The sequence below is a fragment of the Pyxicephalus adspersus genome, chromosome 10 (genome assembly GCF_032062135.1).
Source record: "Pyxicephalus adspersus chromosome 10, UCB_Pads_2.0, whole genome shotgun sequence".
Lineage (NCBI taxonomy): Eukaryota > Metazoa > Chordata > Amphibia > Anura > Pyxicephalidae > Pyxicephalus > Pyxicephalus adspersus.
The window spans coordinates 6,874,161-6,886,989 of NC_092867.1; the positions used below are offsets into that span (position 1 = coordinate 6,874,161).

Below are 12,829 nucleotides of genomic sequence, written 5' to 3' on the forward strand. Positions count from 1 at the left end.
TATCTATACGATTAGGCATTTGTGGGATGTGATTGGCCATATGGCCTTCTAAACTGATGACTAGGACATGCCCAATTCAATCTCTGAACATTGGAGATATTCAGCTTTATTTGCTTTATTCCATATGATCCATGTTTGATTTTAATCTAAAACAGACCAAAAGCTGATAATTGGGCAACTAGCATTATGAAAAGGAATCTCGCAACAGGAGTCAGTTTTAATGCAATGAGCATATTCCACGACAATATGTTCCAGATTGAGAATCGCCAACATTCCATAGTGCTTAGCGAATGGAAGAAATTAGTTTCAGGCATTATTACAAGGTATAAATGTGCTATTAGAACTTTCTTTACCTTTTTTTGTTACAGAAAACACAGAGAGATGTTACACATGTAGAAATATCAGCAACAAGCTCAAAGCCCTCATTTTTTGTTCCTATATTTTTTGTGCTATTTTTTCATGTTCTGTTACATATTTACGTAAGTATATTAGGATGATAAAATTAATTGGATTCAATATTGTGTGTCTCGTAGGTATCCAATCTCTAGTTGCACAATGCGGTTGCTGTTTTGTACTTTTATCTATTTAGCTGTTTGCCTAGAGTTCAGATTAATGCAGAATTAAACCATAAAAAATCGTAGAAACTGAAGCCAGGCAGGTAAATTTTTTCCGTTTTAATCCTTATTTTCTAAACTTACAGATCCCCTCGGTTTTAGCTTGGTCATTACCATTAAGGTTTTTACCAATTAAACTAGGTAGACATTTTACAGGTCCAATGGACAGCATGTACCCAGATTTTACTCAGAACCAAGGTAACTGCAAACTTGAACCTCATCTCTAATGTCCAATTTAGTATCCTTCTTTAGGTCTACCAAAAGCTAGTGCAAGGGTCCTCAGAGATTCCCAATTGTTGTGTTGCAACACATTTCTGTATCATTTATAGCAGCAAAATGTCCACATCACCATTACCTTTTCATCCATCTGTAGATATATAGGTCATCACGATAAACAAATTCTCCTGCACTATTTGCTCCCAGGCCATAGCAGCAAAAGGGCAAAAATGTTCTCCTTCTTATGACATTATCAATGGTGTCTTGCACAACATCTTAATCTAACACCAGATACTAAATGTGTATTTTTAGAACACTTCCTATACACTGTGGAAATGGATTATTTCTTATTTGGCCAAATTGGAGATTGGGGAACAAAAAATTAGTCATGCATGTGAAAAAGTCCCAGTATAAATTATTAGGAAATAATAATTTTGCTTGAATCCACAGTTTTTAATTTTGGTAGCACTTGCCAACCTAACCCTAATGTTTTGTGGATGTTATATTGTTATCTTTTGTCTTTTATTCTGTTTGTACAGTGATTCCTGGGAAACCAATGAACTGTAATGAAACCAAGTCAGGTTGGTACAGTATCAAATAAAATTCAACAGCATATTTGTAATAGTGTTGCTGTTTACGTTTGGACATAATATAAATTTGGCCAGAACATTGCATATTTAGTTGATTTGCCAAGACCGAAAGAATTCAAGACAAGATTCAGGGTTCAACATTGGCTCACCTTTAATGCACCAACGACCATTGAAAGTGGGATCAGAGGATTTTGCAAACCATGTCCCATAGAGGCAGCCCGGAAGGCATTCTATGGGATGCCTGACTGTTATAGTACAAGCCCCCAGCCAAAACCAACATGGCATCCCCAACCACCATTTCAATGTGTGATCTGTTCTATTGCTAGTTAAGGCAATGCTGCAATTAGAGAAATACTTTGGGCACCAGTGCTGTAGTTTTCTTCAACTGCTCTGGGGACTGGAAGCTTGAAAAGTACTGCACATTTGTATTGTATTTTTCAATTGCTCAGTAATAAAATAAGAAGGTTTGTAAAATTCTAAATGGAACTTTTATCAACGCGACTTTCCAAAGAAAAATGTCTGTTACTACTCTTCCGATGTCAACACCAAATGAGCAGTGACCAACAAGTGGTATTGGCTGAGAAAGGGTGATTTCCTCTTTTCTTTGTGTTTTCAACCATGAGGATGACGGCAGGTAAACCTGAGGCCTGTAATGTTTTATTGGACAGCTTGTTCATCACAACTAGGGAGTTGATGACAGACAATTTGTCCACAGCTAATATCAATCATCCGACCATTATTAAAATGAATCAGATTTGGGTTCCTGATGACTTCAAAACCCATTAGTGACTTACACTAGGTTACTGGCTAAATTTTGGTTAGGAAGACCCCCACAAGGAGGTTAGTAATTCTCCCACAATTTTGCATGGCTTTTCTGGCTGGTCGTTAAAATGTCGTACTACAGGCTAATTTCAAAATACTCTTTTATTGTGTACACAAAAAGTTTGATTTTTTTAATTATCATAGTAGGTAATTGTACTTTGCAGTGCCGTGTAAAGAAATTGCAAAATGGGTACCCCGATTACCTTTTAATAATGGGGAAGAGAGTTCTTTATATGGACCATTTATATATTGATACAGGGTGATCATATCCCCCCTTATACGTCTCTTCTCAAGGGAGAATAGATTCAGTTCAGCTAATCTCTCCTCATAGCTGAGCTCCTCCATTCCTTTTATTAGATGTGGTCTGACCAATGTTTTGTACAGGGGCAGGATTATGTCTCCATCTCTGCAGTCTATTCCTCTTTTAATACAAGAAAGTACTTTACTGGCTTTAGATATTGCAGCTTGGCATTGCATTCTATTATTAAGTCTATGGTCTACCAGAACCCCCAGATCCTTTTCCATTTCTGACTCCCCCAAATGTATTCCCCCTAGACAGTATGAAGCATGCATGTTGTTAGCCTCCAGGTTCATAACTTAAACAATAGTTTGGTGTCATTATAATTTATAAAGATGTTAAGGGGAGTGGGGGAGCTCTTCTCCCTAAAAAATGTATCCAGGGAAAATTAATTAGGGCACAAAAAATACCCAAATTTCGAAAAAAATTCCCATTCTCCTACCTTGCCAGAATCTGAAAAAAACAAAAATAAAATAAAGACAAAAAATCTACTTCTATACACTTTGGCGCTAGAGCTAAAAACTACTGCCGCTTTAGGAAGCCTCTGTAATTTCCAACTCATAAATTCACTTGGGTGTTTCCTGAGCATTACTTTGCATGTGCGATTGCGTGACCCATTGTAAAAGACCTCACTGTAACATGATTTCTAACCAGCGTGCGGAGGCCATATTGGAAATTGCTATACAGAACTAAGCCCTCGGCTGACATTGGACTACGCCAACATCCTGGAGACGACATGTTAAGTGTTTATAATTCTTTATTACAGCTACCTAGGACAATGTTAGAATACCCCACAGGGGGAAGGGGTTAAATGTAAAGAACTGAGGTCCTGTGGCAAAGACGGGACTAATTCTACCTAACTAGTGTGCTAACATGGCGCTGTCAGGAAAACTATATTCACTCAGCAAATCTCTAAACCATTATCTATCATTTTATAAAAAAATTTTACCTTAGATTTAATTAGAAATTTTGTCTACTCATAATCCACCTATTTTTTGGGTTATAGTTGGATGAGTCTTGGGTAAATATGTGTAATAATTGACCTGTAATCAATAAATAATAAAATGTGATTTTTGTTTTTAATTTTTCTGTGATCCAGAGGACACGCTGCAAAATATATTGAAACAACTTTGTGTGAACACAAATGGTGAATCTGCAGGTATGTCCTTTTCTTTACTGTCTATAAGATCGCCAGATAGTAAATAACTGAAATGATAGGGAAGTCCTCCGTATATATATCTATACCAAAAGCAAATGTAGGCAATAAAATGTATAAGTGGATAATGGATAAGTCCATTCCCACCTTAGAAATAGAATAAATGTCAGCCTACTGTTTATTGGAAAAGATAAAAAGTTGCCCAGAAGATCAGAAACCTATGTTAGTTCTAACTCATAAAGTGTAGATACCTTTAAACTTGATTAAGTAAAGTTCTCCAACGCTGGAGAGGATACACTTTCATCAGTGAAGCTGGCTGATCCAAAAAACCTGGACTGGATCTGGTCCAGGATTGAAAACAAACAAAACAAACAGCAAATGACTTTTAAAAAATCCATTCAATGGACACTTTTACCACCAGTCATAGGTCCCAACACTGAACCCTGGGGTACTCCACTAATAACCTTAGACCATTCAGAGTATGAATCATTATTTACAACTATCTGGATGCGGTCTATAAGCCAGTTCTCTATCCATTTACAGACTGACTTTTCTTAAGCTAGTGACTTTTACTTGCTTATTACCCATCTGTGGGGTACAGTGTCAAATGCTTTATCAAAGTCCAAGTGCATTATATCAACTGCTATTCCACTGCCTACCTGTTTACTTACTTCCTCATAAAAAAAGAATAATTTTTTTTTATAACATTGGTCTTTCTTGAAGCCATACTATCATTTATATTATTATTTTCTAGCATAAACACCTCTAAATGGTTTTATATCAAACTCTCTGGGACCTTTCCTACTATGGACATTAAACTAACGGGTCTGTAGTTACCTGGTAATGACTTTGCTCCCTTTTTGAAAATAGGAACCACACTGGCCTTACACCAATGCATTGGCACCATGCCATTGATTAAAGAGTCTCTAATAATTAGAAGTTGCTTATTCAGATTTTTAAAGAATTTATTTTTCTTTTGCGGGAACTCAACCTTATTGTACCAGGTTAGAGCCTCCCTAACATACTTCACATATGGTTAAACCCAGGAAAAGCTGGGTCTTGCCTTCTAGCTCTATTACAGATGGAACTCTCATTTTTGGTGGCCTGTTCTAAAGGACTCAAAACTGTGTCTTGTGTAACCCTCTTGATGCCACCTGGCTGTTCGCCTCTCTTTCCCTAGACTCTTCCAAAGAACAGGATTTACAGACAGTTTACCCGGGGAATCTTGATTTGTGCAAAACCAACAACCTTTAGAGGAAAGAAGGGGATCAGTTCTCCTATGCAAAATGTTGTGGTGACATGGCTCTGACCTTGACCATTCTCTTTGTTGTTTTTCCTTCATTTGGGACTGTGCACATCGCATCGCATGGGAGATCTTCTTTCTCCTGGGGAAGTAGGTGTTTGTAGAGATCTAGCACTGTTGGAAATCTAAGAATTCAGTTGTTACATAAAGGTCCTTTGTATTTGGGGAAATAAAATTCCCCGTAACTTTTATGCAGATGCTCAATGGGACTCAGGGGAGTGGGGTGGCTCTTCTCCCTAAAAAATGTATCCAGGAAAAATTAATTAGGGTACAAAAAATACCCAAATTTCGAAAAAATTCCCCTACCTTGCCAGAATCTGAAAAAAACAAAAATAAAATAAAGACAAAAAATCTGCTTCTATACACTTTGGCGCTAGATCTAAAAACTGCTGCCGCTTTAGGAAGCCTCTGTAATTTCTAACTCATAAATTCACTTGGGTTTTTACCTGAGCATTACTTTGCATGTGCGATTGCGTGACCCATTGTAAAAAGACCTCACTGTAACACGATTTCTAACCAGCGTGCGGTGGCCATATTGGAAATTGCTATACAGAACTAAGCCCTCGGCTGACATTGGACTACGCCAACATCCTGGAGACGACATGTTAAGTGTTTAAACTTCTTTATTACAAGTACCTAGGACAAAGTTAGAATACCCCACAGAGGGAAGGGGTTAAATGTAAAGAACTGAGGTCCTGTGGCAAAGAAGGGACTAATTCTACCTAACTAGTGTGCTAACATGGCGCTGTCAGGAAAACTATATTCACTCAGGAAATCTCTAAACCATTATCCATCATTTTATGAATTTTTTTTACATCTTAGATTTAATTAGAAATTTTGCAAATCTACTCATAATCCACCTATTTTTTGGGTTATAGTTGGAATGGTCTTGGGTAAATGTGTGTATTTTTTGGCCTGTAATCAATAAATAATAAAATGTGATTTTTGTTTTTAATTTTGCTGTGATCCAGAGGACATGCTGCAAAATATAATGAAACAATTTTGTGTGAACACAAATGGTGAATCTGCAGGTATGTCCTTTTCTCTACTGTCTATAAGATCTGCAGATAGTAAATAATTGAAATGATAGTGATGTCCTCCATATATATATCTATCCAGAAAGCAAATGTAGGCAATAAAATGTATAAGTGGATAATGGAGTCCATTCCCACCTTAGAAATAGAATAAATGTCTCCCAGAAGATCAGAAATCTATGTTAGTTCTAACTCATAAAGTATAGATACCTTTGAACTTGATTAACTAAAGTTCTCCAAGGCTGGGGAGGATACACTTTCATCAGTGAAGCTGGCTGATCCAGAAAACCTGGAATGGATCAGGTCCAGGATTGAAAGCAAACAGCAAATGATTTTTAAAAAATCCATTCAATGGACACTTTTCCCACCAGTCTAGGTGGTCCGGGTGAAGGTCCAATGTAAACTAGGGTAACACCGGATTTCTCATCCCATTTCTGTAGCAGCATTGGTAATTATAGCAGGCTTTTAGTCTATATCCAGGATAATATAAAAACGGGAATGTTTTTGCCTGTTGAGGGGAAGCGTGGTGGGAAACAAATAAAGGGGAGGTTTAGTTGTGCCTACAGAAGGTCCTCCTGGAAATAGGATCATTCTCAGGTTGCCAGCATAGTGGGAAAGAGAAAAAGCAGCCATAAAAAAGGGTAAGAGAGAAAAAAGAGGATAGAACAAGTAAATAATAGAAGGAAAAAGGAAAACAGAAAAGGATAAGTTGAGGGGTGGTATTAGAAGTGTGTGAAACTGTGGGGCATAAAAATTGTTAAGGGGGGTTGAGTGAAAGGTGGGGAATTTGAAAAGGGGAAGTGTGAATTTTGGTAAAGGAATATAAGAATGGATAACATAGCTATGTGAGGATTATGTAAACCAGTGAAACCATTTTACAGTAGAATAGAACAATGTGCTGGGTTCCTTGGGGCTGTTATAGAATATCGCTTAATATTATAAGGTATTGTGCCGAGTCTCTTGGGTCTGCCAGTCATATCCACAATGGTGGCACCCAGCAGCACTGTAAGGGCTTTTTAGGGGAATATTTTTGTTAAAATGAATGGTTTGGTGTAAACTTTCAAGTGCCATTTTCTTTTAATTATTTGTAGCTTTAGCACTATTACTATCTACTCACCAAGCCCTTTTTACATAATTTGTTTAAACATAAAGAACTTTATCTCAGAATCTCTTTAACCAAAACTCCATTTCACTTGCTTTACTTGTCTATTACAATATGGCTAAGTTCACACAGATTGATTGAATGACAGAATCACAGCCCTGGTAATCACTAAAATGATTTGAATCAGTTGAAATGACTTTTATTACATGCATTTGCCTATGGTGTAGTTGCAGTGCAGGTTTTTGAGATGCTTCAAGCATCCCAGGGCAGTCACTGGACCATTCCATAAACTTTGACAGAACCAATTTTTAAGAAGCATTTAAAAACAAAACTGTTTTCTAGCAGTTTGGAGCACAGATTCTATGATGTATTGCAACTAATGTAGGACAAAGAAAGTGTCAATCATCACAGCAAATTCCTGTTAAAACTTCTAGTAAATATTGCTGGATGTATAGATTATTTAAATATTTTACAGAAAAAGTAATTATTTTCTTATAGGGTGCTTCCTGTGTCCTGGTGGCTGGTTGGGCCACAGAGAGAGCTGTTATTATATTTCTTCTGGAAATGAAAGCAAAGAATGGGACGGCAGCAAGGAAACATGTGTCAGGATGGGAGCCCATCTACTGGTCATAGAGAACCAGGAGCAGCAGGTATAGTATGGTTCCCGCAATGAGAAAAAAACTGTCAATCTCATACATGCGCAGTGAGAACTTTATGTGGAGTTTTTAGTATTATTGTATGTATAGGTACTTCGTATCATGTGATCATACTGGGAATGTCCTGGTTATTTTTGTGCATTTGAATTATTTTCAACCAAGTGTTTTCTAATGTCTATAAACATCTAATATATAATGGGATCCTCTGCTCTGCTTATAATAATGAGCTGAATTATGACTGATGTAGTTTTGTTGTTCCAGGAGTTTATACACAGATCCAGCAGACACCGATCAGAAGAACATTTCTGGATTGGTCTGTACAGAGATGGAGGTGAATGGAGATGGGTGAATGGTCAGCCCTATAATACCAGCCTGTAAGTGAATCTTCATCTGCCCTGAAAATCTGAATGTTGTTCATCCAGAAAACAATAAATACTTATCACTGCTCATTGTTATTTGTTTCCCAGATTTCAGCTATCAGGAGAATCTTCAGAAAATTGTGCAGTGTTGAAAGAAAATGATGGACATTACTCTAATACAACTGATAAATGTGAAATAAAACACAGCTGGATTTGTCAGAAGAAAGCCCTGAAGATCTGACAGATACCTCGCTACATACTACAGGCAACAGGTCACCCACAAATACAAGAATATTACATCTAACGTGTAATGTAGTCACCAGCGTACTTCATGTTCAGTACACTCAGCAGTTCTCTAATGCATAATACAAATGCCATAAAGACTTTTGCAACATACCAGGATATTTCCTTTTAGCAAAAAAGACCAATCTAACAATCATCTAGTTACAAAACATAAGTCTTAACATTGAATTTGCACAAATATATGAATTCTATGCTTCTTGTATAGGCAAAACATGACAAATAATAAATGTTTGAACTGACTTTTCATAAAAAAGCATGCAAAAATATTAAAATTTAAATGAGTATACAAAGTATTTTCTATCATTCTTATAATATTTTCTATCATATCTATTACTGATTGGATGTTTGGCTGTTTTTTAAATAACCAGTCCACCTGAGCAAAGTTTGTCAGTTTTGGAAGAACTGTTTGTGCTTTAAGCTGTTTGAGACCCAGGTAAAGGAGATACCTTCTCTATTTCCTTCTTAATGATGTAATGCAGTTATATAATACTTTATTTTATGTAAGTTAAAATATTGTTTTTTTTTTAAAGTGTAATTTTTGGCCAAATGGTTGTTCATCAGTCGTTTTTTAACGAATTTAACGAAAATTATTGGACGTGTGTACGCAGCTTTAGTCTACCTGAACTGTTTCCCTAGCATTTAACCTGAGGCTTTTAAAGCCCATGTTTGAAGTCCCCATGCATTCCAATAGGCTAATCTACACCAGGACGTTTCCTTCAGGCACGACTTTGAGCCTCATCTTAAACGTTGCTTGCAACATTTAAAAAATTAAAACGCAGGATAGACGCTTGAAAATGCTCTTATTGAACTCAATGAAGGCTTTTAGGGGGTGTTGGTCACAGGTGTTCCCCACTTGCACCTACACTGTTGGTTTTGTACATCTCCCTTTTCTAGAGAAATTGGGTTTCAAAGTCAGGGTAGTGTAGTATGACATTTCTAGTTTGTGACAGGTAGGTATAAATTTGGGGTTCGCACCTCCTTGCTATGTAAGTTGCCCTGGGGGTCCATAATTTGTATGTTTAATTTCGGGCTTCTAGACACACTTACTTTTAAAACAGCAACCCTGATGTAGATTTTAACTATTGTTTATAATTATGACCCACACTTTTTTAAAATTTTTAAAGCTGGGGAAATGAAATTTGGAGTACTTCTAGCTATGGGGGTCCCCTGTGTATTCTGATCATTTCAAGTTGGTAGGACATACTGTTTAGGGGATCTGGAGTTTTTTTCTGGGAGAGATGTAAGGCTGCAGCACATTACATGCAGCATTCATACACGAACACAGGTTTGAAACTTTCCCGACAATGACGTCTTTGTACACGCCCCCGCTAGATTTTTTTCAAGGGTAGATTTTTTTGTTAGAACAATGGAAGGGGAATACCCCTCCTCCGCAGTGTCTACAGAAGGAAGGGGATCCCCCATCAGGGATCTCCCGTTGGCGGCCGAAGGGAGCCAGAACAAGGAGGCTGAAGAGCCGCACGTGGCTCCGGAGCCGCGGGTTGCCGACCCTGCCCTAAGCAGTATGACCCATGCATGTTGTTAGGCCCCAAGTGCACAACTTTATTTAACATAGATAACATTTATCTATATTAAAGATCATTTGCCACTTGGCTGCCCAATCAAACAGTACATCCAGGTCTGCTTGTAGATTACAAACATTATGTATGGACTTCTATTACATATTTTGGTATCATCTGCAAACACAGAAATCCTATATAATTTATAAAGATGTTGATGTAATTGTTGTATGTGGGTTGTAGTGCCTCCTAAAAAAATAGTCAATCTCATTTTTACTTTTGCCTAAGTCTGGAAAGTTGTGTATTGCTTCTGGGGAGGGTTTTTTTCTTTTAAGGAATGCGGGGGTGGTGACATTACAGGGGGGTTTTGCTTTTGAATGTGGATTTTTTTCTCTATGTGTTGTGGGGCTGTTAGGGAGGCTGCTTTTAGAGGAAAATTACTTTTGCTTATTAGAAGAGGAGGTTTATGTTGCATTTGGATTTTTCTCTATTAGACAGCCGTCACCAGAACACATTGGAAAAAAAAATTAAAAACTAATAGTGAAAACTAATATTTTAGATTTGCAATCACAAAAAGAGTAACTCTACCTAGTTGGAATACAGAGAAAAAAAAGAATTAAAGCTAATTAAATTTAACAAGGTATCAGTGGTCATGAATAGGACACCCTTAAAAGCCATAACATCCCAGATAGCACTGTAGGGACAACCCTTCAGTTTGCCCATTTTAGGCGCATGCATGGAGAAGATTTAGCATTTACTTTAATGCATCTCATTATAGATGGCTGATAGATTTCTGAAATTCAACCTGGATAAAACAGAACCCATCCTCTGTACCTTGCCTTCATTACCTGTTACACATTTAGGTAATACTTTTTCTAAAAGCTCTACGCAGACTTTCTCCCTCAATTGATTTTCACATAATTTGAGGGAGCTAAACATTAAATTGTATCTAAACTTCTAGAGTGATATTCATATCATATTATAGAGAATCACAAAAATGACTATAGCAACACAGGGGCTGTTTTTTTTTTTAATTCTTTACCACGTGTGATGAGGGTATGAGTGAGGAAGTCATTAGTAGGAAGTTGGGGGAGCGAAGAGGGCAGCTAGGGGAGTATTTTTCTATTAGATCAGAAAGGTAAGTGGGGCAAAAACTGTGGAGGGATTTGAAGGCAAAGGTGAAGGTGAAATGGAAGCCAATGAAGAGAACTACAAAGAGATGCAGCAGAAGAGGAGCGGTGGGATGGAGGAGTCTGGCTGCAGCATTGATAAAAGATTGTAGAGGAGAGAGTCAGGTTAGTGGAATACCAGAGAGGAGGAGGTTACAGTAGTCCAGATGAGAGATGATAAGAGCATGTACAAGGAGTTTGGTGCTCTCTGGGGACAGGTAGGGGTGAATTTTGGAGATTTTGCGTAGACAAAAATGACAGGACCTGAAAATGTGTAAATGTAGAAAATGAAGGATAGGTATTAGTTCTGTTTTTTTCTGGTATCTTGGTTAATTTTTAGAAATCTGTCAGACATTCATGATGAAAAGGACCCTATTCAGGACTGAGGGAGACAAGTTAGGGGTGGACAGATAGATTTTTGCATCATCAGCATATAGATGGTACTGTAGGCCAAATGATAATATAAGCTTGCCAAGAGAGGAGGTGTACAGAGAGAGTACCCCTGGGGAACATCAACAGGGAGGAGAGTAAGTGAAAACTATGTCAAAAGCAGACAAAAGAACTAGGAGAAAGAAAAAAAAAGTTGTTGGAATGTGTGGAACAGCAAGCAGAGAAGTCAAAAACAAAGTTGAGGTTAGTTTACCATTCAGGGCACGTTCATTGGATAAACCACAATAATCAGGCAAAAGGACCCCTAGTGCCCCGGGGATTGCACACTCCTCTCAAGGAAAGCAACCACAGCTGCAATCATTGAGAAGATGCCCAGCACAGGAGAACCTCCTGACATTGTAATATAAGTACATTTGTATCTGTAACAAATGTATTATTTGTAAGAGATTATTGTATACACTATATTATTGTGTCAGAAGGTTCTCCTTCCCCAGGCATCTTCTCAATGATTGCAGCACTCATTGAGAAGTGTGTGCAACCCCTGGGGCCCTAGAGGTTAATTACCTCTAGTGCCGGGGATTGCAGAGGACTTCCAGGGCTGCAGGATGCAGCCCAGGAAATTCTTCTGTTTGTGCAATCCCTGAGCGAAGTTAATTAACCTCTAGTGCCCAGGGATTGCAGCTCTGGGAATCCACTTGTTTTAATTTCCTCTTCCGATGGTTTCATGAAATCGGTTCACCGAAATTTCGCTGAACCATTGAAAGTTCAAGGAAACTTTTGCAAGAATGCCGGGGGTTTTCTCGCTCATCTCTACTATATAGTATAGGACATCTGTTGCCCACAGATTATCTGTCCAGCTGCTTTCAGCATCCTAAATTCCCTTTAGCTGTGCAAAGATGTGCCTCTTCCTAGCATCCGCTGCACCTACTCCTAAGCTGTCCACATCAGAATGAGCAGAGTAGTTCCAACTTTGTCTCCTATTGGCTGCTAGTCTTATTGATACCTCTCTGATTCCAGGCTCTATTGCTGGATCCTCAGCCCTGTTACCTTACATTTGTTTAGTTATACTCTGGTAAAATGTGTCTTTTTGGATTCCTAACTTGTGCATGACATTGACTGAGATTCTCTGCTACCTTCCCTGGCCTGTGCTTTAAATTAGACTACTGCCACCTGACTTAACCTGTGCCTGGACTGAGACTTGCCAGTCACCTGTCCTGACCTCAGTCTGCCTAGACCTTCCCTCATACTGCCCTCCTACTCAGTACCTGATCTTGGCTGTCCCTTTACCAAAGCCCTCTGT

The 12,829-nt window shown here is 38.1% G+C and overlaps 1 protein-coding gene across 1 annotated transcript in view; it reads left to right on the forward strand.

Moving 5' to 3' along the window:
• LOC140339268 (killer cell lectin-like receptor subfamily B member 1B allele C) overlaps nucleotides 1-8,743 on the forward strand; it is a 19,269-nt gene extending 10,526 nt beyond the window's left edge. Inside the window, exons 4-9 of the mRNA XM_072423866.1 lie at nucleotides 369-479; nucleotides 1,370-1,411; nucleotides 3,640-3,699; nucleotides 7,634-7,785; nucleotides 8,053-8,165; nucleotides 8,259-8,743. Coding sequence (XP_072279967.1) covers nucleotides 369-479; nucleotides 1,370-1,411; nucleotides 3,640-3,699; nucleotides 7,634-7,785; nucleotides 8,053-8,165; nucleotides 8,259-8,391 — 611 coding nt within the window. The 3' untranslated portion in view covers nucleotides 8,392-8,743. The remainder of the gene's footprint in view (nucleotides 1-368; nucleotides 480-1,369; nucleotides 1,412-3,639; nucleotides 3,700-7,633; nucleotides 7,786-8,052; nucleotides 8,166-8,258) is intronic.
• Nucleotides 8,744-12,829: the final 4,086 nt, after the last annotated feature.